The sequence below is a fragment of the Maylandia zebra genome, linkage group LG14 (genome assembly GCF_041146795.1).
Source record: "Maylandia zebra isolate NMK-2024a linkage group LG14, Mzebra_GT3a, whole genome shotgun sequence".
In the NCBI taxonomy this organism is placed as follows: domain Eukaryota; kingdom Metazoa; phylum Chordata; class Actinopteri; order Cichliformes; family Cichlidae; genus Maylandia; species Maylandia zebra.
Window position 1 is genome coordinate 11891144 of NC_135180.1, and position 26268 is coordinate 11917411.

Here is a 26268-nt window from a genome sequence, read left to right on the forward strand (position 1 = left end):
TTCTTTAAATTTCTTTTGAACTATTTCTATGATCTGTAAGCCAACTATACAACCTTATTTGTGCTGATTAATGAAAGGTATGCACAGTAAATTACAGAATAACGTGGAAGAGTAAGCTCAATTATTTTGAGTAAGATTTTTCAGCACTTCAGAGCTTTTGCAAAGTAAAAATGAAACTCACAGAAGGTATTCTCAAGTAAACAAAAAGAAAACAAACAAGCTATAGCTCCGCCCACCCAGTACATACCGTTTTTTTGAGACAACAAGGAAATGGAATTGTATAGGATGCAAAATACAGTAGAAGTTAAAAGAAATAAGGGAATGAATAGGCGGGGGGAGATTGTTATGTGTAGAATAAGAACAGGGCATTGTTTCCTGAATGGCACTCTTTTTAGGATGGGGAAACATTTAACGGGGCTGTGTAATGTAATTGGTGTGGTGTTATGGAAACAATTGAGCATGTATTTATTAACTGCAGAAGGTATGATAACCATAGGAGAATGATGAGGGTAGAATTGGGAATTAGGGGGGAACTCAGGTTTGAAAAGGTGGTTGACTGGCTAAGATGTCATGAAAGGAAAGGAGTGGTTCTTCGGTTTCTGAGAAGAACGGGATTGTTGAAGAGGATTTAAAGAACTAAGTGCAGTCTAAGTAACAGCAGAGGGTGGCAGTAATGCAACTTCGATGGATGCAAGCTGCCGTTAAACTGGAAGAAGAGGAAGAACAAGGAACTGGGACGTATCCGACAGCAGTGACTTGTTTCTGCAACGGGGTGTGTAAACACTACTACAAGGAAAAAGAGCTGTAGTCAGCCTGCCCGGATACAACTACCTGTCCACACAGGTAAGCTTCTATTGCGCATGATTCTTCATTTGGGGTCTCGAGTGCCATATTTTCATATTTGACAGGTGGATTTTAACCATCCCGTTCTTCATGAGTTTGTCCGTCAGTTCATTCCTAATGTCACATCATTGGTTTCTGTTTCAGTTTTCATTATTGCCTTTTAAAAAAAAAATGCTTTCGGGTCAAAGTCAAAAATAAAAAAGTTTCCAAACTGTTTCAAAACAATTTCAAATAGTTTTGTGTTTTGTGAAAAAGAACTACTGCCTTAAGTTAACTTTTAGAACCTAAGAACCTAAGGCAGTAGTTCTCTATTATTGCCCAGGTGCACAGTCACTCTGTCACAAGAAGAAAGATGCAAGTTTTCGTCTGCACAGTGAATCCTCTGACTGGAAGTTATCAACGCATGGAAAAAGTCCTCGGTTTTCCATCTTAACTGGTTTTCTGGTGGCGTTTTTCAACATTTCACTCCGTGTAAAAATAATCCATATTTTTCTAGTCACAGATTCCTCACATTAATGCGAATCTTTGTAGAAGCGAAGACGCAATCTTAGTAAGACGCGTGTCGAGTCATTGACGTTTAGACGATTTAACGGGTCAAGGGGAATTTGTTTTCTCTTAAGAAAACCGCTCCCATAAAGCATGCACTCTATATAACGCACTCTACTGCGTTGGTCAGGAGCAGGATTTGTTCAGAGTTGCAGAGTTGAACTAATGGCATTTACTGAAAATGTTGAAATGTACTCACTCACTTTTTATCATTATTTGTAAATATGTGTACAAATGGTTGGTTTTTTGTACTGTTTTCATCAATAAATGTCAGCAACAAAGGACATACACCCATGTGTGTTGATTTCTCCCTAAGATGGCAAACTGAAACACTCCAAGTTGGTGACTTTTGGAGATTTGTTTCCCTGGATGATTGAGAATGCATCAAGATGAAACACAAAAGGAAGCTCACCGCTTTTGTTGCTGCCATAAATGCCATTAGTTCAGGGAGGTCCATGAACCAATGAACATGCTCCATGCACCACTCAGCAGGCCATTTGTAAATATGTGTACAAATGGTTGGTTTTTTGTACTGTTTTTATCAATAAATGTCAGCAACAAAGGACATACAAAGGACATGTGTTGATTTCTCCCTAAGATGGCAAACTGAAACACTGAAACACTCCACTCCCCCACCCCCTCAATCACTCACTGAGTGATTGAGGGGGTGGGGGAGCTGCTAAAAGCGGTGAGCTTCCTTTTGTGTTTCATCTTGATGCATTCTCAATCATCCAGGGAAACAAATCTCCAAAAGTCACCAACTTGGAGTGTTTCAGTTTGCCATCTTAGGGAGAAATCAACACACATGGGTGTATGTCCTTTGTTGCTGACATTTATTGATAAAAACAGTACAAAAAACCAACCATTTGTACACATATTTACAAATGGCCTGCTGAGTGGTGCATGGAGCAAGTTTTGGGTGGCTTGCGACCTAAAATCCAAGTACACAGATGCAAAAAAAATCAGGCCACTGTGCGATGTGTTCACTGCTACAGGTACACATGTGGTACCTTGTCGTTACCTTAGGTCGTTACCTAGAATTCCTAGGTAACGACCTAATATACATATGAATGACTCCAGCATTTGACTGACTGCTCTCCGGCTTTTAAAGGTAGAAACGCAAAATGATGACTCCGCAGGGGTCTAAGGTAGAAAACCAAAATGACTGCTCTCCGGGGGTCTAAGTGTTAAGGATTTCAGTTCAATAAATAAAAATCTATTTGGTCGATGTTATTGACTCAACTGATAATTAATTTCATATTTTTCGGTGATAATTTGATATGATCTGCTGACAAACCGAAGCATCTAAGCGAAAGTAACCCTTGATGTTTTAATATTTAAAGTTTCGGAGCTCTAATGCGCAGCTGCCATATTAGAAATAAACAGCAACACTGAGAGTGCACTCAGCGTTATAATAGTAGCTAAATTAAATTAAGATTTTTATTTCATCGCTCTGTGTGCGCATATTCTGTTATAGATTTATTTCTAATCACCCTTTTATCATTGTCACCTGATAAAGTGTTTGAATGGATTGCGCTGTATTCATAAGAAGCGCCATGTTACCAGTAGAGCCCCCCCTCCCCCGTCGTTCGTGTGCCACGGTGAAGTCAGCCGCCTCTTATCCGACGGTTAAATTGCTTGCGCCTTTTCAGTAAGCTTTACGGTAGCGCATCTTTGTGTCCTTTGTTGTTGCCCCCAACACACATAGGAAATTAAGCGAAATAAAGCTCTTGGAGTTCTTGTTTTTACCAGTTAAGTTTTTATTCCTGAGAGGTTAAAGGACAGTTATGCTCAAACTCAACTAATGCTGCAGCTATAGATTATAATTCTATCGAATATACCGTTGATTAATCAGATAAGAAATACTTTTGTCTTATTAATGAGCAATAACAAAAAAAATCAAAAGAAAAGCAATACAGGGCTTTTAAAATGAACTCCAATGTTTTTGTTTCATTTGTTAAAAAACTAAAAACAACAAAAACAACCCTTTAAATGTCATATTAAGTTTTTGTTTTAAGGAAACGTTTTCTTAAATGCAGAATTTTATATGTATATAAAATATATAAAGTAGAGCATTGTTCCAGGCTGCATAGATGAGAAATATTTCTTGTGTTTAATATTAATATCGCTATGTTTTTGTTTCACAGGAACGATTATGAACCGCTGTGGTCTGCTAACTCTCCAGAGGGAACCAGGTACTGACAGGAAATAAAGTTTTCTCTGCAGACTCTTTTCATTCATGTAACATTCAAATGTAAAGACTTTAATCAGTTGTAGTAACAAATAATAATATATAATTGTTTCACCCTGACTGAGGCTGTACTCAACTATCAACATGAGAATTGCATTGAGGTTCGTGGCCATTTTCATCTTCTACTGGCCAAAGCATACATAATAAAAACGTCTGGGTCTCCCACACTTACTGGTGGAGAGTTCAGGATGGCAGCAAGCTCACTCTGTACAAGTTGGTAAAGTTGACCATATGCATCCTGGGCAGTGGGCTGCTGCTACATATGGCTACGGGTCATGCAGAGTATATCCTTGTAGTAGAAAAGTAAAGAGGAAAATTAATTGATAAAAAATAAATAAATAAATGAATCAATATGAATAAAAATAAATACACATTGCGACACTATCGAACAGTCAGGTTTAAGTATCAGCTTGTTAATAGTTGACTTTTGTGTGGCTGAAATATAACACAAGACACAATCTGTGAATCAACCATTTGCAAAACATCTGTATGGTTTATGTAGTTATTCTAATTCTGTTTGTCTGTCAGTTCCTCTGAAGAGCATTGAGGTGGAGCTGGAGGTGAGGGACCATGTGGCTACAGTGGTCTCCACTCTGAACTATGAGAACAAGGAGGACAAACCATTAGAGGCTGTTTTTGTCTTCCCTCTGCCTGGAGATGCTGCTGTCTGTCATTTCAGCGCTCAGATTGGACAGATGCAGATTGTAGCTGAGGTGAAGGAGAAACAGAAGGTGAGCTGGACAGTAAATATAACCTGATTATAAGTGAGCTTCAAAATAAACACAGTGAATGTCACTGAAATGTGTCAGCTGTGCTTCAGGCTCGTGAGGAGTATGATGATGCTCTGAGCTCCGGTCAGCAGGCCTTCCTATTGGAGGAGAGTGATCAGAGTCCAGATATATTCTCTCTGAGTGTGGGCAGTCTGCCTCCAGGAGAGAGCGCCTCCATCAGGTTGGAGTACGTCACTGAGCTGGCTGTGCAGGCTGATGATGGTCTGAGGTTCTGTCTGCCTGCTGTGCTCAACCCTCGATACCAACCTCAGGGTAGGACAACTTCAGAATACTTGGACCAGAAATGTTTAAACCATATTAGGTCTTTAACAAACATTGAAAACACTGACAGAATACAATGTATGGCAGAAAATTAAGTCAAGATCCAACTTCATTTTCTAGAAGAAAAAGTGATATAGATATTTTTCATATTATAAACTTTGTAAGAAACCAGAGGCAGATGTGTTGAGTAACCACAGACTGTAACTTTTCAGATTTTCTTGTCAGCTTGATATGTTGCAAGTCAAATTTGAATATATAAAATTGTTATGGGGATTTGTGTATGTTACAGTTTGCTATTAGAATTGATCAAGTATGTGGAACATTTGCAAAACACACAGAGTACAGCTGTTAAATTGTAAAGCTGCTCACACAGATGCATGGTTCTCTATCATTTGTACTCTGATAATCTAGTTATTCCCGAACAGCTGAAATAGAACTGTTTTTTAAAAATACCTAATTTTACTGAAATCCTTATTCGAAGCAGAGGTTTTTAGCAGCTGAAGTTTTTTCTTGTGAGCAGCCTTATTGTTTACAGCATTTCTAACCTGATACTGTGTGCAGGTAGTGAAGGTGCAGGTGTCCAGGTGACTTCTGTTCCAGCCTCTCTGGTGCCCTACAGTCTGTCTTTTTCTGCCCGAGTGTCCTCTCCTCGTCCAATCTCTAAAGTAGAGTCCAACTGTTCCCTGGACCCTCTGCAGTACCTCAACACTGATCAAACCCAGGCCACGGTAGGTAGAGTGCTGATGTGTCTGCTGTGTGTGGTTGTTGCTTATTACTGAGGAATAAATATGAATGTGTTTGTGGTGTGCAGGTCAAGCTGGTTGCAGGATACAAGTTTGACAGAGATGTTGAACTGCTGATTTATTACAAAGACGCCCACCAGCCCACTGCTGTGGTGGAGGCAGGACAGGCCTCTGCTGAGCCGGGTGAGTGAAAATGGAAGAGGTTGTTAGATACATTTTTATTAGCAAATTATCTTTACTCATCAGCTCAGGAGTTCAATATGTTTGAATAAACACTTAAAGGCGATGTTGTTTTAAGTTTTTTCTGTCTCTGATTTCTCAGGCTCTCTGATGGGTGATCCAGTGGTGATGGTGAGTCTGTACCCTGAGTTCCCCCAGTCTGTGATGTCTTCAACGGCTTCATGTGGAGAGTTTGTGTTCTTAATGGATCGATCTGGAAGTATGAGTAATACTCGCATCCGCAGTGCCAAGGTATCCATCATTTGTTCTTACACTCATATTAGATAGATATTCTTTCACAGTGTTCCTCTCACACAGTGGCCTCACCATCTTTTCCCTCTTCCCTTCAGGATACTCTGCTGCTCCTGTTGAAGAGTTTACCAATTGGCTGCTATTTCAACATTTACAGTTTTGGGTCCAGATATGAACACATCTTCCTGTGAGTATCAACAACAACAACAAAGGCCCTGCTGTCTTTGCTAAGCTATCTTAATGGATGTTTTGGTGCATGTGTTTATGTGATGGCAGTAAGAGTGTGGAGTACAGCCAGCAGACCATGGAGGAGGCTCTGAAGAAAGTTGAGCAGATGGAGGCTGATCTTGGAGGAACAGAGATCCTGGAGCCCATCAAACATATTTACAGCCAGCCCTGCATTCCCAATCAGCCCAGACAGGTAACACATAAAGTGGGACACTAGGAAAGCTGCACAACCTGACAGACAGGTTGTGCAGCAGATAATCTGCTCATAAGAACATTGGTGGTTCGATTCCTGGCTGCATGGCAATGTGTTCTTGATCCCAATGTGCATGATGTAGAGTGAGTATGTGCATGTTACTGCTTTATAGAAACCCATAGAAAAAAGGGCCTGTATTCACCCATTTTATTTGAATAGGTGAATGAGACATGTTGCATAAAGAGATTTGAGTGCTCAAGCAGAGTAGAAAAGCACTAATAAAACACAGCCCAGTTACTATTTCTGAAAACTAACTCAGCTCTCAGAACAAGCTGTGTGTTTGTGGGTCTGGTGATATGTCCTTATGTGTAAACTCTCCTCTCTAGCTGTTTGTCTTTACTGATGGAGAGGTGGGGAACACCAAAGAAGTGATTGATCAGGTGAAGAAGAATTCAGGTTCTCACAGGTGAAACCACAAAACCACAGTTATATCTACACAGTTTTTAGGATGTCCAACATGTCCTCTGTGTGCTCAAAGACAATTGTTTTATTGCAGGTGTTTCTCTTTTGGGATTGGGGAAGGGGCCAGCTCTGCTCTCATCAATGGGATGGCCAAGGAAGGAGGAGGTCACGCTCAGTTCATCACAGGGACTGACAGGATGCAACCAAAAGTAAGACATTAAACACAGTTATGAAGGAGGATAATGACACCATATGAAGGACTTACTAAACATACTTAACCAACTCATAAAAGACACAATCTTATTCTGCTGTTTTGATTAATGGTAATAAATCCAATCAAAGGTTTTTGTTTGACACCATCAGCAGATTCCTTAATCCACCTCAACCTGTTTTCCCTGCCATGTATTCTAGTGACTGCTTAAAAAGTCTGCACGTCTTCAACTGGACCAAGTCTCTTGATCAGTTCTCTTCTCTGAGTTTAAACTAATTTTCTCGACAGATCTCCTTGACATTATTTCACACATGCAGTCTTTTTACTCGGAGGTGCAGTACCCTTCCCAGTCTACCCAAGACTGGCAGCCACGACCAGGCCGGCGGACATCCAAGATCCTGCACATCAGCCACGCTGCTTTGCTAGCTAAAACACCGGTGTCGGCACATAAGAACGTTGTCATAGCCTGTCAACGATGTTGATTAGCTGCGTATATACGAATGTGAATCGCATCATTGGCTGGAGCAGCCAGTCACCGGTCACTTACTGACTCACTCTGCAAAACAGAATGAATTGTTAACGTATTTATTTTTATTTCAATTCAGGATAGATTTTTTTTGTGTGCAACGCAGATTCTCTGTGCGCGGAGCCTGTGCCAGCAGTGCGCGATTGCACAGAGGGAACATTGCCTAAGGGTACATCTTTTGCCATCTTACAATGCTGTGATTGCAGCCATTCCCCAACTCTCTGTGAATGGTGCTCATGGCCATTGATCAGTGGTTGTTGATCAATGTTCATGAGTGTTTGCATTAATGATCAAGGAACTGACCTCCCACCCCATGTTCCTTCACTGGGCTGGTGTCAGTCATAATGCAAATGTTCTGTTTATAAGATTGGGGAAACCTGCAGTCAGCCGAGACTGAAGAAGTCACTTAGTTGAGTGACAAAACATTTCTCCCACTGAAAACGCTACATCCAGATGAACAGAATCAACTTTTGGGGATTTACTTACCTGGATGATTGATTATGCATCAAGATGCTGGTAGCTTCAGTTTAACTACCTTGGGGCTAATGATGGAGCCCCACCTTGTATGGGTGAATGCAACAGTGACTTTAGGGAAATATCTTTTGCAGCAAGCCATACCTTCTGCCCAAGTAGCTACCTGGGAGTGCGTGGTCTGTGGTGGTCTGCTTAACGGCGCTAGCGCTCATCTTTCCAGACTAATGTCTCTCTGGCCCGTGTCCAGACACGTTGATATCGCTGCTGCTGCGCTGAGGGAACTGCCAGTTCTATCTCTGTTTCTGGGAACAAAGTGGCTGGTATCCTAAGGAGATTTCAAAAGAGAGAGAAACCAGTAACGGATGAAGTGTGAGAGTTGTGTGCATACTCCACTCAGAGGAGATATGATGACCAGGTTGAAGGGTTGTTGAACGTGAGACAGCAAAGTGTAGCCTCCAGCTCCTGTTTCATCTGCTCTGTTTGGCTGCTGGTCTGGCTATGATATCCAGAGCTGAGACTGACCCGGCCTCCTAATGCTGAACAAAATGACCTCCACACCTGTGAAGTAAACCAAGGGCCTTGATCAGACATGATGGGATGGGATGGGAGGATTTTAACAGGATCAAAGGGAGATGTAACTCGTTAGCTAACCTAATATCAATTAGGTTCTGCTCAGCTCCTGAGGCTTGAAGTGACCTAGTGATCTAGTTGAGACTGAGGATGACCAGAAGGAGAAGCAGAGATTCAGTGGAAGTGAGGGATTCGCCCAACCGTATGCCCGAATTTACCAGTGGGCGGAGTCTTTTGGCCAAATTGGACAGGTCGCCATAAAGTGATTTGGAAAATTTCTCTGCAACGGAAGCATCTCTCCCTTTCTTCAGCTGGAGGTGGCGACACTGGGACTGGGATCGGAAACAAAGGGAGTCAGGACAAAGACAAGCTATGAAAGAGAGAAAGCATTCATTGGTTACCTTACCCTTGATCTTTTCCCCTGTATTTTGGTCCATAGTTTGCATGTTGGAATAAATGTCTGAATGTATGGTTGATTATGTGTCTGTTTATGTGCATGTATGTATGTTCAAACATGTTATATACATTAATAATATTATAAGTCAAGTTAAACATTACAGCAGCAGCAGATACATATTGGAGATCAGACCTGCAGTGAGTAAAATGTCTGTTCCAGCTGTTTGTGTATATTTGGAGAGTTTTTCATTATTTTTCAGGTGATGCAGTCGCTGCGATTTGCTCTGCAGCCAGCTGTGGTCGACATCTCAGTCACATGGGATTTACCAAAGGAAGTGTCTGTCACTGTCCTCTCTCCACCAATCACAACACTTTTCCAGGGTCAGAGGTCACTGATTTATGCCCAGCTCACTGGACAGGTAGGAGCAGCAGCCTCTCATGTTGTTGTTTAGGTATTTGATGACAGTAATTAACGTGACTTCTAACACTGTAATTCTGTGTCAGAGCTCAGAGGCAGCAGAGGGCTGTGTGACGCTGAAGTACAGCCTGGCAGGTCATCCCTCTGAGAACCAGCTGCACTTCAGTCTCAGACCTGCAGAGGACGCTGGGTAAAGCAGTTTAACACAAACAACACTTCTGTTTTGAATTGTGAGTTTCCACGTGTTGAATTTAAAACAGTATTTTCAGAAACGTAACTGTACTTACTGGAAAACAGTTAATAATACCCAAACCTAATGCTGTGTGTCTAGTTTTAAACATGTTTCACTTTTTCCTAATCATTATTTCTTGGATTAGGGGTATCATAACATATAATAGTATATCATTACTGATCACAAACATATTAGACATGACAGAGTAATCTCAGTCTGCCGTTTGTGTGAAATCAAGGAGACATTGTTTGAATTCAAGTCCAAACACTATTGTGCAATAATCTGACACTTTTACTCTAAAATACACTAAGAACAAACAGATTGACACACACAGGAACATCACCAACAATAACTAATTTGTGTCCTCAGAGCCTGCTTTTGTAAAGAATGACAGACTTGTCTGCACATTGCACACTGTCATAGTGTTTGTTTAGAGAAGAAAACAAAGTCTGTCTGACTTTTAGAGGCAAATCCATCAGCAGCAGAAAGAAATCTGTGCAAGATACTGTCAGGACTCCTTCAGCCTGATTACTGCGGTTACGTCAGTGGTTCCCAAACTTTCTTTTGCTAGGCCCCCTCTTTATTTTACAAGAAAATCTTGTCCATGATTTGGACAGGGGGAACAAATTGTGGCAGGATCAGCCTGTCAGTATTTGTATTCCACTGTAACTTTACTGTATAAAGTGTCAAAATGTCAGGGATAGTAAGTCATTATAAGAAGTTTTTGTGAACTAAAAATCCAGAATGTGGGATTCTGTTTGTCCGTGATTTGGAGAGCCCAGGGTTGCTCCCGACGCAGGGGAAACTAATTCTGCCGGGGAGACCTACCTTGGCACTTGTGCAGGTGAGGCCAAAGGCAAGATATGCTTCACCATATTTTCTAGTCTTTGGCTTGGAAGGAAGTTAGTTTGGAGACATAGTTGTGGGAGCCCTGTCAAAAACCTGTCCATTATGATAGCAGTGTCCAAGCATTCTTTTTTTCTTTAATTCATAACACTATTTAAATTCAGGCACTATCTCTATTTTTAACATTACTCGTCAATACTTTCCCGTTGGAGCTGTATCAGATGACCCTAAACCATCCCTTAGGTATGCTGCAACTGGGTTGTTGGTGGCTTACCATGATACACTGAGCATTTTATTTTCACTCTCCATGTGTTTATACACCAAACTGCACTTCTCTTGCTTTCTCTCTTTCATAGCTTGTCTTTGTCCTGACTGCCTCTGCTTCCTTCTGTGGGATTTCTGCCTTTCTTTGAGGTCTAGGGAGCGGACCCAGCTTTGGTGTTACTTTAAGGACAGCTCGGGAATTTCTTAAGCTAATGGGTAGTTTTTCTTGTACTACACAAACTACTACCTGCTTGTTAAAAAGTAACTTCAAAAAGTTAGTAAAGTCAAACCCAGCTCATGGGTCATTCTGTTTGAAATCAACACAGGACTTCTGCTCAACCATCCATGATTTTCATAAAAATGTTATGGTACAAACTTTGGGCACGTATAACGACTACTGTGAAATTTTAACTTCAAATATTAAATACTACACAAGATATTTTCTTCAAAAAATGCTCTTTTGAACTACGCTGTACTGCTAAAACAAAAATATCAGTAGGTTGTCCTGTCAAAATAGAATATATGTATATTTTTAATTTGTGAGACCCAAGTGACTCCATTTCAAATAATAACATTTTGTCAGGGTCCTGGGTCTCCTGACCCAGCGTTTTTAGTTCTTTGTGAGTTTTCTTAGTATTTTGTCGAGTTCTCATGTGATTTATTCTATGGTTTCTAGTTTTGATCCCTTGCCCCTCATGTTTCTCTGTGCCCCCTCTGTTCTGTGTAAAGTCCGTGTTTCTTGGTCTGTGTCTTGGCATGTTTTGAGTTTCCTGTGTTTTTTGTCACTCTGTATTGTGAATTATGTTCTCATGGTTGGTATTTTGTTGCTCCCTTGAGTCAGTTTCTTGTGTTCCAGGATTTCACTCTGTGTATTATTTATCATCTCTAGTCTTTTGGTTCTTAGAGTCCTCTGCCTTATGGTTATGTCTCGGTTTCTTAGTTGTTCTGTCTCCACCATGTCAAGTTCGCGCCTCAGTGTTATACTTCCTGTTTTACTTTGAAGGTCTGTGTCTCATGTGAGTGTATCCTAAGCTGTATCCCAATTCAGGGTCTGCAGCCTTAAAGTACGCAGCCTCAACGGTCCTCAAGGGCCGCGTACTCAAAGACCGCTAAGGCCGGAAGTGCGAGGCTTGTGAAATGGGACGGTCTAGCCTCCGTCGCGCTGCCCAGGTTGCCTAGCAACTATGATAGCTGGAAACGTGTGGTTGACAGAAATGAAGGAGAACATATTTTCACTTCCTCAAACACTGCTGAGTTTGTCCTGGTGGATCATCAGGGGTGCAAAGCCTCACAGATGATGTGCAGCAGTGGATCCCTCAGTCTGTCCTCACTCTAGATACTTGCAGTTGTCACACATGGAAATCAAATGTGTGATAAGCTGCAGGATTCAAACACAAGTGTAACTTATAAACACATGTTCATACTTTTATTACACAATCAGAGAGAAAGACAAAGAGAGAGAGTGCAGGGCAGACAGACAGGTGACAGTCTCAGATGTATACACTGCTACAAAACAGCACAAGAGGAGGAGGATTTAGTGTTTGTGTTATTACGAGTGCTAAACAAGAAGAGTTCCCAGATGGTACAGTGGACACATGTGTGACTCCTGTGATTAAAGCATCTTTCTTTCAGCTTAACGAGTGAACCGTCAGCTCGTTCAAACACACGTTAAAGTCCGTTTGGCTCGACACCACCGAACAGAGGCAGCAATATAACATAGCTAACATTAACATTGCAGTGAATCCTGCTTGTGCCGTGATATTCAGGACTGCAAACCGAGCAGCATCACTGACTTTCAGCTTGTTGTGATTGTGGATATATGACTGACTTTAATTATCCATAAAATCATCACATTCTCTGTAAGATTAAGGTCGACTATTGTATTATTATATTTTAAAGGCTTTAAAAGCAAGTAAAAGCTGAACGTACAAACATCGCTAATGGCGACATGTGGCCAACAGTAATGTTTTAATGTTCCTCATTATTAAACATTCGCACATAAATAAGTGACATAATATTCCGTACTTACTTTTCACAGTTTACTCTTCGGCCGCTCCGCTTCTGCCGTCTGCGGCAAAATTATCCACACCGACTGCCACACTATGAATTGTGGGATATGTTGGGCCACGAAGTCTACACTGCCACAGCCTTAAAATTCAGGGAAATGAAGGACGCATTTCGAGCAGCCTTTGAATTGGGACAGCCTTCGGCGCGCCACTGTGACGTAATCGGCCTTAAAATGTGGCCTTTAAGGCTGCAGACCCTGAATACGGCCCTACTTTGTTTCCTTGTCTCGTCAGTTCTGATTTCCCCCAGCTCTGCTCTTCTTCTGTGTCTCATTCCCTCGTTATTCCCCAGTGTATTTAAGCCCTGTGTGTCTCTGTGTCAGTGTTACGTCGTCCCTCATTGCGGTGTGTTACTCTGTCCCTGTGTTTCCTTGAACTTAGATTTCCCAGTGTAGTTTTTTTTTTTTTTTTTTTTTTAAATGCGTCTTCCTTGCCAGCCAATAAAGCTGTGATTTTGAGTTCACCCCTTGAGTCTGAGAGCCTGCATTTTGGGTCCAACTCCTTCCTGCCACACAGCACTTACTGACACATTTAAAAAAAAAAAAAAAATTCCATTTGACCTTCTGGACACTCTAGTATTTGTTGTATTTTGAAGAGACAACGTACTGATTATTTTTGTGGCATGACTTGTCATGTTTGCTCAATGCCACATGAAATTTGAAAGGAAATACCATTTTCTTCAATTCAATTCAGTTTTGTTGATACAGCCCCAAATCACAACAACCGTTGCCCCAAGGCACTTTATATTGTAAGGTAGACTCTATAGTAATACATACAGAAAAAAACCTAACACTCATATGATCGCCTATGAGCAAGCACTTTGGCCACAGTGGGAAAGAAAAACTCCCTTTTAACACGAAGAAACCTCCAGCAGAACCAGGCTCAGGGAGGGGCGGGGCCATCTGCAGCGACCGGTTGGGGTAAGAGGAGGAAGACAGGATAAAGACATGCTGTGGAAGAGAGACAGAGAATAATAACAAGTATGATTCTGTCCAGAGAGGTCTGTTAACACATAGTGAGTGAGAAAGGTGACTGAAGAAGAAATACTCAAGGAAAATAATAACAAAATCCAAATTTTTTTTCAATTTTGTTATTAAGAAGATCATGTTAAAAAGTATTAAGCATCCTTTATTTTGTCATATTGTGAAATTAAAAAATAAATATTCAGAAATTGGCACTAATCACCTTTTGAATAGTAAAGCTCTTTAGTGCTGTTTACCTATATCTGCCTTTGAAGGAGTGCTGGACTCCATTGCCCTTATATCAATAAAGTGCCTAACACACAGTACACAGTGTAACTATAATATAAAATATGCATATGCACAACACAACTGAATGACATAATTTCTTTGTACATTAGAAACATTACAGTCTATGTGAATAAGCCAGCTAATTTGGATCATTCCACCCTGGAACAACAAGAATCCAAAGAAACCATTAAAAGCTCAGAAATACCATCAAATTCATGCCCTTGATGAGTGTATGTAAACTTCTCATAACACCTGTGCAAAGTTTTGTGTTCTTGCAGAAATTCTTTCACAATGAGTAGACTTTAACCCTGTGACTCAGTGGTCCTGAACAATTGCATACAATATTGTTAACAATCTACCAATCAATGTTTGACTCACTTCCAGCTTATTGTAGCTTTCCTCCCTTTCAGCAACTTCTACGCTGCAGTCTGAGCTTTTCTACACTTGTTATGATCAAATGAAGTGACAGTGTTGACTTTTTAGCTGCAGTTACTTGTCAGAATCAAAGGCAGAGACTCCATTCCCACAAAAAAAAAGCAAAGTTAGACTGAGACTGAGGCTCAGATACACAGATAATTTGGGTTATTTTGGTCATTCTTTTAAATGGACATTTGTGAGGTTGGTCATTGATCAGGTTGAGTTGAGGACTCTGTGCCGGCCAGACCAGTTCTTCCTCATCAAACTTGCTTATGTATCTTGCTTTGTGCACTGGTTTGCAGTCAGGGATGACCCCTTCCTGCTAGAACAGGTGGGGGCCCAGTAACCCTAGCCCAGGCAGGGTTAACTGTTCCCTGATTTTTTTTCACTCAGAGGGGTCTTTTGATACATAGACAGACAATTTATTAGTCATTTAATATACCTGATTATATTCGATCAGTATTAAGCATAGCTATTTGCAATATATGTAAAAACCACCATCACTTCATGCGGAGACCCCTTCGGCGCCAGCTGCGGCCTTAAGGCTGGAGCTGAATAAAACTCCCTGATAACGACTGTGTTTAGACTGTTCCCCCCCATTCCATACAAGGCCACCTGGGTTGGCTGGAAGACTGTTTACTTAGCCTGGCGGGCCGAAGGACACTGTCTCAGCTGAACTCTGGACACACACATACACTGATATGCACACACTGATCCCCCCTCCCTTTCCAAACGCCTTCGATGCTTGTGCCCTACCGGGGAAGATGGCAGTCGACTGGACCAGCGCAGACACGCTGCAGGACCGGATGCGCTGTCTACACCGGCTCTCTCTTACCCTTTACCCGCCCCTGTTGCTTGTCTTGTGTTTCTATGGTGTATTGATAGTCATGTGCTTTTGTGCTGAGGTGTTTTTTCTGTTATCAAACTGTTCTCAGGAGCTCAGTCTGAGTGGAGTTTTTTTTCTCCTCCTCTTACCTCATGTTATGTATTTTCGTTGTTTTTTTCCTATCAGCCTACCTTTCTGACATGTCTCCCCAATGTGATGTTTGTGTAAAGTTGGTCAGAAGGTTCCTTTGTAAGTGCGCATGCGCCATTAGCGTGCTGCCTGCTGTAACCCTAATTTCCTTCGGGATTAATAAAGTATTCTGATTGTGATTCTGATTCTGATCACATATGACATATGATTCTGTGTGTTTTCCTTCTTGCCTGCAGACTAACAGTTCACAGGTTGGGTGCTCAGACTCTCATTCGCTCCCTGGAGATGGGGGAGAGAGAGCACAGAGGACAGCAACATGGAGTGAAGGAGAAGGTGGTGCAGCTCAGTGTCGAATCAGGAGTGAGCAGTTCGTTCACTGCCTTCATTGCTGTCAACAAAGACAACAGCGAAGTGATTCAGGGACCTCTTGTGCGCAGAAATATTCCAACAGCCCGTGAGTTGTTGTTGTTTTTTTTAAACTAAAATACTCAAACACAGTTTGAAGATGAAGAAAGCTGAACTTGAATGAAAAGAGTACAATGATAAATAGAAGAGCAGACTATCAGAGTCAGTTAACAGGATCCAGACGTTGTACAAATTTTTTTTTAAAAAGGTTGGTTAAAGCAAAATATGAGATTCAGTAGCAAAAATATGGTACAGTTATTCAAGATATTGACAGGAGAAAAAAACAGTATATTTTAAACAGTGTTTTTGTATTGTGTTATATTTGCATATCAGCCTATGAATGTTAAAAAGTAAGACATTAAATCTCTGGACCTTTAAAAAAAAATCATTTTACATCTGTGCATTTCAATATATATATATATATATATATATATATATATATATATATATATATATATATATATATATATATATATATATATAAAAAATTTCTGTTTTTAACTTTTTTTGAAATGGTAAGTATACAATACTGTATGCAAATAGCTTTGATAACCTTTGTAATGGGCTGTGTCCCAAAGTGAAGACTTACCTGATAACCTCAGTCTGTTTAAGGTTGATTTATACATTTTAAAGATCGACAGTGTTTTGTTTTTCTTTTTCTCTAATAATATTCAGGCTGATATTTTTTTTTTCTTTTATTTTTTTGCGTAGTGTTTGATTTGGCTCCAATTGGTTGTGGTGAGTAAAAGCTGAGCAAAAACATGCATCTACACAAATATGCATTTCTGACGAATAAAAATAAAAAGACCAACACACATTTTTATTTGAATTCATTTGAATACTGTATGCAAATAGCTGCAGTATTTGCTGTGACAGCCTTTGTAATGCGCTGTGTCCCAAAGTGAAGTCTTCACCTGATAACCTCAACCTGTTTAAGGTTGATTTATACATTTTAAAGATCGACAGTGTTTTGTTTTTCTTTTTCTCTAATAATATTCAGGCTGATATTTTTTTTTTCTTTTATTTTTTTGCGTAGTGTTTGAATTGGCTCCAATTGGTTGTGGTGAGTAAAAGCTGAGCAAAAACATGCATCTACACAAATATGCATTTCTGACGAATAAAAATAAAAAGACCAACACACATTTTTATTTGAATTCATTTGAATACTGTATGCAAATAGCTGCAGTATTTGCTGTGACAGCCTTTGTAATGCGCTGTGTCCCAAAGTGAAGTCTTCACCTGATAACCTCAACCTGTTTAAGGTTGATTTATACATTTTAAAGATCAACGGTGTGGTAATGCCAGGTTTTATTTCTCTCTTATATGTTCACCCTCAACCTGACTTTTTTTTTTTCATAGTCATGAGGGCTGCTCCATCCACGATTAGTAAGTAGAAGCTGAGTGACAACACACATCTACACACATGTGCATTTCTAAAATAAAAACAAAGAAACCAACATATTTGTATTTGAAATGTTAAATGTCAAACATTCACTGCACAGTTGCTGCAGTATTTATTTTCCCAGTTGTTGTAATTGGCTGTATTTATACTACCATTTATGATAAGTTGCAGGTCATGATAATGACCTCAGAAGCCATAAACGTACTGATCTAAACAGCAAATGAAATGTCTAATTTTCCCAACATTTCCATATTAGCGTCATAATCAAGCTGCAATTCCTTCCTGTGAAACTAACTTTTTTGAATTATTAAATAATTAGAAATGTAATATATTAAATATGTGATCATGTAGTTCCTTCCATAAAGAGCCATTTTCTTCTCTACTGCACAAAAGAGTAAAAATAATGAAAAAGACCCTTTAAATGAGCCAATCTGTCTGAACTTGAATGATTAAATATAGGTGGTGTTTATCAACATGTAGATTTAAATACAGTTTAAATATTGTAGTAATATTCTAACCTGCTGTAAGACTCTCAGAAGCCAGAAACGTAGTATGATGTGGAGACATTACATGTTAAGATGAAATATTAATCTGTTTTTGTCAGACAGATGAATGTGAGTAAAAAAGAGTACGATGATAAATTTAAGAGCAGAATATCTGAGTCAGGTTCAGATGATCCAAAAGCAATAAATGACATTGACTTTAAAATATTTGTTACAAGAAATCAAGATTCTGATTAGAAAGGTGACAGTGATGTACATTTACATACTTTTATACTATTGTTTTGTATTTGTATATCAACAAATCAGTAAGTTAGTACATTTCTTAAGAATTTGCTAAGGAACACTAACTCTATTTTACGTTATAGTGTGTGACTCCGCAGTGATGTTTGAGGAAATTGAAGCAGGTAAGTAAAACCTAAATGACACATCTGTACATCTATGTAAATGTGTAGCTGTTTGTAGAAGGGACCGGGCCCATCCAACTACTGGACATAACCTGCATCAGTACCACATGGAAGCTTCTGTTCAGGCATCATAGCGGCAAAGATGAGTAGGCACATGGCTCAATACATAAGCGGGGCACAAAAAGGAATTGGCATCAATACCAGAGGCACAAAACACCAGCTACTGATAGAGACTGCAAGACTTGGCTGACCAAGCCCCACACTCGGATCCTGGAATGCCTAAAACTGTACAAGATCAACAGGACCCTAAGAGCTGTGGAGAGGCTGCTAGGAAAGCTGAAACCACCAAGTACCTGCAGAGGGTCAGACAGGTCCTGAGGAGTCAGCTGAACAGTAAGAACAGATCCAGGCTATCATCACTTACGCCCTGCCCATGATCAGGTACCCGGCTGGGATAATAAGAGATAGAAGCCACTGACATCAAGATAAGGAAACTCCTGACCATGCATGGAGGGTTCACCCTAAGATCAGCACCCTGAGGCTGTATGCTAAGTGGAAGAAAGGAGGACGGGGACTGGTGAGTGTCAGTGCCACAGTCCAGAATGAGACAACAAATATCCACCAATACAACCGACCACGCGCTCAGTGAATACCTCAGGCAGCAGAAAACCAAGAAAGAGGAGGAAGAGGCTGTTGTAGAAGGACAGTCCCCTGAACGGTGTGTACCGCCGGCAGATAGAGGAAGAGGCCGACATCCAGATGTCCTGATCTGAAAGACAGCACAGAGGCACTAATCATGGCAGCACAGGAACATGCTCAGAGCATATATACCTGTGTGTATGTGTGTATGTATGAGTGAGACAGTTTTTGAAAGTCAAAGTGATCTGATTTGTTCACTGAACTTAAACTCAGTATTTATTCAGGTTAGGATGTACGCATTTGGAAAAAAATAGTTTTAGGTGTGGTTCAGTGTGTGGACTGAACATGCACATGTGAGTCCTCATGTGTCATTGTGCACACTTGTGGAGCTCAGTTTATGCTTGTGGATCGACCCTTTGTTGAACACATTTTTCTCCATACATATGCATCAGTTAGAGCAGCAAACAAGCAATAAAAAGAGTAAATACAGCAAAACCAGTTTTCATCAATGTGATATTTTGTACAGTTTCTGTAAATACACAGACTGTTAAACACAGAGGAAATGATGTGAGCTATTACATGTAGGAGCTGGTAATGTGGTCCATAGCAACATGTATGTCAGGGGAATGTTTGTGTCTCTGACAGCCAAAAGAATATTATCATGGAGTGTGTATGCTAAGGGCAGAGGGGCACAATAGTGCACATTTCTTACATTGTATTAAATCGGGAAGTGAAAAGGTTATGATTTTTTTTTTCTTGGAATATGACTGTTTTTGTGAAATTCATGCATTCAGATACTATTGCTGAGGCATTCTGTGTAATTACCTCAAAAATGTTGCATTGTGTTTACCAATTAAAAAGGATTCTTCATGAACGGGAGGAAACAAAAGGTAATGGAAGGTAAGTTTTAAAAAAAATGAGAGCATGTATTTTAGTTTTAACATGTGTGTTTTTTCAAAAGGTCAACTGAAAGAAATTCTTTTTTTCTTAATGGGTGTGACACCATCAGTTATAATTTGCTGGGTTAGAATAAAGTAAGAAAAAAAATTAGCATGCATTGTCTTAGTAGATATGAAGGAAATTTAATGCTTAGTGGAAGTAACTGTATAACAATGTTTAGTTCATCTTGATGCATTCTCAATCATCCAGGGAAGTAAATCTTTAAAAAGTTGATTCTGTTCATCTGGACGTAGCGTTTTGTGGGAGAAACGTTTCGTCACTCATCCAAGTGACTCAGCTGAGACTGAAGAAGTCACTTGGATGAGTGACGAAACGTTTCTCCCACAAAACGCTACGTCCAGATGAACAGAATCAACTTTTTGGAGAATGTTTAGTTCAGTTCCTTTGATATTGAGACCCAGTTTTCTCCTGTTGAATAATCTTTTAGTCTTATATTCCAATAAATCACATTAAATTAATCTGATTATGTGTATTTATGTATGTATTTATTGGCCATACATTTTCCCAGTAAAACATGTGAAACACATACTTTACAGCGTATCAAGCTTTCATTTCATCAGCTTGATTGCCTTCAGATAGTATTCATTAAAACCACTTTAACTGATGCTGGGGTGTTGCCAGTTTTATTTTTCTTTAATAAGTTAGACTCCAAACCTATATTTGCTCCAATGGCCATGAGTATTAAATCAGAAATGAAAAGGTTATGATTTTTTTCTTGGAATATGACTGTTTTTGAGAAATCCATGCATTCAGATACTATTGCTGAGGAATTCTCTTTAATGAACTCAAAAACGTTTTTTTGTGTGTGTGTTTACCAATTCAGATGGATTCCCAATGATGGAAGAAGAAAACCAGTCAAGAAAATGTAAGTAAAAAACAAAATGAGAGCATGTATTTAGCTTTAATTAACAGGAGTGTTTTTTCAAAAGGTTAACTGATGGAAATTCTTATTTTCTTATTGTCTGTAACACCATCAGTTATAATTTGCTGGGTTAGAATAAAATAAGAAAAAATAAGCATGCATTGTCTTGGTAGATATGAAGGAAGTTTAAGGCTTAGTGGAAGAGACTGTATAACAATGTTTAGTTCAGTTGCTTTGATATTGAGATCCAGTTTTCTCCTGTTGAATAATCTTTAAGTCTTATATTCCAATAAATCAGATTAAAATAATTTAATATATAAAACCATATATTTTCTCTGTAAAACATGTGAAACACATACTTTACATCATATTAAGCTTTCATTTCATCAGCTTGATTGCCTTCAGATGGTATTCTTTAAAACCACAGTAACTGATGGTATGGTGCTGCCAGTTTTAGTTTTCTTTAATAAGTTCGAACTGTTGTAAACATTTGATTTTGTTGTGGAGCTCTTATGTAATTATTACAGTTTTAAGATGTAATTTATGGTTATCATGTAGAGTTCTGTTTGTCATCTAGCACCATAATCGGGTTTTGTTTTTATTGCATCTTAGATTTTCCAGCTGCTGTGCCTGAGCAGCCACCCAGAGACCCTTTGCTGCAGTTAGTCTCCCTGCAGGAGGCGTCTGGCTGCTGGCTGCTTGATCCAGCTCTGGCTGCTGCACTGGGACACACCAACGAGGAGGTGGAAAAGTCAAAGCCTGAAAAGGTGCACTGCTGTCAATTTAAATATTAATACAAAATGATAATGTGAGATAAAACAGATTTGATTCTATGATTTCAACAAAAACACATGATATAATTAAAAATACACCATAAAACAAAGAAGATGAAGTCAAACTAAATGTAGGCCTGCCTCACAGCCTGAGAATAAACATCTGCATATCAGAAGCTAAGGCTACGTCCACACTAATGCGTTTTCGTTTGAAAACACATTGTTTTCTTTGGTCTCCCATCCACACTGAGACAGTGTTTTCCTCAAGGAAAAATGCAGCATTTTGAAAACGCTCTCGAAAACGTATACACTTCAAAACGGAGCTGCCCCGTCGCAGTGTGGACACTCAAAAACGCAGACTTTCTAAAGCGATGACGCATTTTAGTCATGTGATGCAGTCATGTGACCAATTAAACAAAGATAGCGGAGGGCATTATACAGCAGTTGTTTTGATTGCTCTCAATTTTGACAGCCCTAAAACAGATTATTATCAGTTTGTACATGCTCCAGATAGCTTTTCTTCAAATTCTTTAATTCTCACGTGCTTTTGCGCATACGCAATACTGGAACGTAAGCGTTTTGGGCCGTTTCAATGTGGACGCGCAACTCAGACGAAAACGCAGTCTGCAAATCTATCCGGGCTAGTGTGGACGTAGCCTAAAACACTGGTGGTAATCATACTCCTAACCACCCACTGAGATGCACCAGCGTCTGATATTATCCAGAAACTGCAGAGCAGCAGAAATTTTTGACTGGCAGGCTGGCAGTCCATCAGGATCGGCAACAGCACTTCAGCCAGCATTATTACAAATACTGGCGTCCTCAGTCCCATCCTATACACCCTGTACACCCTGTACTGTGTCACATCCAACAAGGATAACATCATTTTGAAGTTCGCGGACAATTCTGCAGTGGTCGGTCGCATCACTGGAAGAGATGAGGCGACTTACAGGAGGGAGGTGGTCAGTCTGGTGTCATGGTGTGAGGACAACAACCTCACCCTCAACACTGGCAAGACAAAGGAGATGATAGTGGACACGAGGAAGAAGAGGAGGCCTCACCCACCGCTGTCTATCCGGGGCCTTGAGGTGGAGAGGGTGAGCAGCTTTAGGTACCTGGGCGTCTACATCTCTGAGGGCCTCACCTGGACACTGAACACCACACAGCTGGTCAAGAAGGCTCAGCAGCGGCTTTATTTCCTGAGAAGGCTGAGGAAATTTGGTATGTCGGCCAAGATCCTCAGCAGGTTCTACAGCTGCATTGTGGAGAGCACACTGACCAGCTGCATCACTGCATGGTATGGCAGCACTACTGCCAGAACATCCAGAACATCCAGACTCAACAACTTCCCCACTGCCATCAGACTCTTGAACAGCTGACCCATTCTGAACAGTAATAATAAAATTTTTTTGCACGTCTGGTCATCTTACATATTAAGCCAACATATTAAGCTATAGCTCTTTTACACACATCTGTTTCAAATTTTCATATTTTGTCTCCTTTTCTGTCTTCATTTTTTTATTTGTACTATTTGTATTATATGTTCTATTTCTATTGTATATATTAATCGACATTTGTGGGTGGAAGGAATTTCATTGCACAGAAAAATGCCTTTTCTCTTGTGACACATGACAATAAGCACTGTGAATCCTTGTATTATTTTCTTCATCAGTTGTTGTAAAAATATTTCAGCACATTATTTTAGAGCATTTATGATATCACAGTTTGGGATTTCATCAGGAAGAGCATCCAGTGTAATAATCTGCCAAATCAAATATGCAGAGCTGCCCACCTTGGTGACCCCGTGTGACAAAGAAGTACACAAACATATGTAATATTACTGGTTGTAGAAAGTAAAATGTGTGTTCTGTCTGGTTTATTTGATTGATTTTGATTTGGGGAATTAGACCAGCAGTGAAGTGTGGGCCACCATTCTGGCTCTGATCTGGCTTCATGGTTTCAAGATGGATGCAAAGGACGAGTGGGAGCTTCTGGCTATGAAGGCTGCCTCGTGGCTCTGTGCTCACAATGGTACTAGCAATGATTGTAACAGATAAAATAACAGCTTTAAAAAACTGTTTCATTCTACAGCTTTTCTCCCACAATCATTATTTTAATATTTGTGTTGTGTTTTTAGCACCGTGTGTGTCAGAGTGTGTGGATGCTGGAAATGTCCTGCTGGGTTGCAGCGTGAAGAAAGAAGCTTTGGGACTCTGAGAGTTTTCTTAAAGTAGCTTCATCTTCAGAGTGAACAGAAGCAGGTCTGCTTACTCCACACTGCCTTTGATACAGAGCTGTTTTATATCATCAACCCCTTTTACATGTTTATTTGTCATGAATTATGTACCTAATTTTGGTTTTACCATTGTGGAAAAAAAAGTATGTCAAAATTGTCTGAATACTCCTAACACAGTAGAAGATTGGACCACTGCTGTGGCAGCTCATTCACAAAGTGTTTTAATTCCTTTTCTCTGCCACTAGATGGCGATTATGTTCATACCTTTACTGATTTCACACAGAAACACCAAAACCAATCTAAGAAGAGTCTTTTCCCTTCCTGTTATAGTTCTGAAAATGGCTTCAGTTCAGGACATTTCCAAATGGTCCTCAGTGAATTGGAGTGAATAGAGCAAAACTTTTAAAATAACTATTTACAGTGTTTACACCATCTTCTAAACAAAAAAGTCTATCCTAGCTTTTATTTTTAAAAAAGTAATATTTTAATGGCCAAATTGAAATGAAAACATACAGAACGTCATTCTGTTTTTCTTGCAGGAGTTACAATTTTATCCATAATACACTTTCATTCTGCTAATCGACACTGATTGATCCTTGAACGTCTTAAGGCAGCACATAGTCTTCATTCATGTTTGCTTACTCATGTAGTTCGAGTTGAATCTGAATTTCCCAAAACTGCCTGTTTTGTAATGACTTTCCAAATAATACTTAGCATAAAAAATTAGAAAATTTATGTTTGGTCTCTCATTTCTTTGTTTGTGATTCCACTAATTACACAAGGATTTCATAATTTTTGAAGCCACACTGAAAATACTCAGCAATCTGTGCATTCATGAGTGGATGTAATACCGGTAGCTTAGCTGTAACATTTGTAAGGCTTCAGCTTCAGGTTACAAGGAAATGACATCATTCACGTAGATTACTGATTAGCAGTGCTAACTCGAAATTTCTAGTTACTTTTCTCAAAATTTTGAGTTAATAAGTCAAAGTTTCGATAAAATAAGTCAAAATTTTGAGTTATGGATCCTTTTTTAATTTTTTTTTTAGTGGCAGAAACTGTCTTCCATACAGAGCACATCTCCTTATCTAAGGTTTTCTGTGTTTCTTATTCTCTTTAAAAGTTCTGCTGAGGGCCTCCTATACTCGAAGTCTAAGAGCCAACTCTGTTCTTTGGCTCGACTTTCTTCCACAATCTTTTCACTTTTGTGAGAAATAAAACACAATTTAAGAACAGATTGTCATAAAAAGAAATGACATCAATAACTACACCAAGGACATTCAAAACAAATTTTAAACTTGGCTTAAAGACCATAAGTCTGATCTGAAAATGTCGACCAACTTCAACATTTAGATTGTGACACTAACTTGTCTCTCTTCCACAGTGTGTTTCTTTTGTCCTGCTCCCCTCTCCCTTAACCAATTGTGGCAAATGGCTGCCCCTTCCTGAGCCTTGATCTCCCAGAGGTTTCTTCCTGTTAAAGGGAGTTTTTATTTCCCACTGTTGCCAGGTACTTGCTCAAAGAGGATCATTCAATTGTTGGGTTTTTTTCTGTATTACTTAGTGTATTTACCTTACAATATAAAGCACCTTGAGGTGACTGTTGTGTTGATTTGGCGCTATATAATTAAAACTGAATTACATCTCTGAAGAAATGTTACATGCATGTTTTGTTGCCTTTTTAAAGTGATGGGGGAGTAATTGTAATGGGCTAATAAAAAGGGACAGACGTGCTCTGTGTAAAGATCAACCCTTTGACCACCATTCACTGCATCATTAATTGCTTTAACTTATAATCCATAATGCTGTAAAAACAAAAGAAGGAAAAGCTGAGTCATTTTCACATTTTTATTGAGGTTTGGATTCAGAAACTCTGTTGCTGATCTCAGTAAATGTAACAGGATGTCTCCGTCCCTGCCTGAAAATTTACAGATGTGGGTAAAACAGGGTGATGTGTTATTGTCAGGTTTGAGTGAATAACAGGACCCAAATGCAGGACTTCCTGAGAAGCCACAGGCAGTTTATTTACTTCACTTACTATTTATATCAGTTTGGCCAGCAGTCACGTATAGGTTCAAACAAAATGGCACGAGGCTGCAAAAATATTTATCATCTAGTAATCTTTATTAATGAAAGCATGAGTGTACCCACCAAAACACACCAAAGAACCCAACCCCTGTAACAGCAACTGGCTTCTTTTTATTCTCTATCAGTCAGGTGAGCATCTGGAATAGCCCAAGTCTGGGGGAAGCAAAAAAATGAGAAACAAAACATCCACATATGCAAACATCAAACCACAATATAACACATGGAAGACATTTATATTTTGTACAAAGTCCTATGAATAATTCAATATGTGTATGCTAGAAAATGCACAGATACATAAATAACAATCTTCTTGTGAGACGTGTGTGAGAGAGACGCAGAGAGTGTCGAGTGTATGTGTGTATGTCACCCCCAAATTTCACACCTAAAAATAACTATATTAATAGTATTAATTAATATAATTATATTAATATTAATTTTAGTATCATTTTCTCGAATGATTTTCAAATGTTATATTTTCCTAACTTTTCTATTGACAACAGTACAGGATAGAATAAAAACAGGTTTTATATCCAGTTATGAGGCATTGCTGCTTCAGCAGTC

The 26268-nt window shown here is 39.5% G+C and overlaps 2 protein-coding genes across 5 annotated transcripts in view; both read left to right on the forward strand.

Moving 5' to 3' along the window:
* The window catches only part of LOC111500507 (von Willebrand factor A domain-containing protein 5A-like), a 53717-nt gene extending 28366 nt beyond the window's left edge, over positions 1-25351 (forward strand). The window contains exon 17 of the mRNA XM_076873578.1: positions 25004-25351. The gene's annotated coding sequence lies outside the window, so the exon portion shown is untranslated. The remainder of the gene's footprint in view (positions 1-25003) is intronic.
* LOC112435897 (von Willebrand factor A domain-containing protein 5A) lies at positions 675-24354 on the forward strand. Of its 4 annotated transcripts, XM_076892220.1 has the most exons (23): positions 675-843; positions 3537-3584; positions 4169-4371; positions 4461-4683; positions 5254-5420; positions 5504-5618; positions 5758-5906; positions 6005-6093; positions 6183-6327; positions 6714-6793; positions 6884-6998; positions 9227-9385; positions 9471-9574; positions 15672-15889; positions 16552-16578; positions 16877-16903; positions 17200-17226; positions 18111-18149; positions 19650-19688; positions 20572-20613; positions 21223-21377; positions 23291-23414; positions 23521-24354. In XM_076892220.1, exons 2-23 carry the CDS (start codon positions 3545-3547, stop codon positions 23598-23600), a joined length of 2367 nt encoding a protein of 788 aa, XP_076748335.1. In that variant the 5' UTR covers positions 675-843; positions 3537-3544; the 3' UTR covers positions 23601-24354. The 4 variants fall into 4 exon arrangements, with proteins under 4 accessions (XP_076748335.1, XP_076748336.1, XP_024660683.2 ...); XM_076892221.1 differs by lacking the exon at positions 19650-19688 and having other exon boundaries at positions 677-843; XM_024804915.2 differs by lacking the exon at positions 16877-16903 and having other exon boundaries at positions 677-843.
* Positions 25352-26268: the final 917 nt, after the last annotated feature.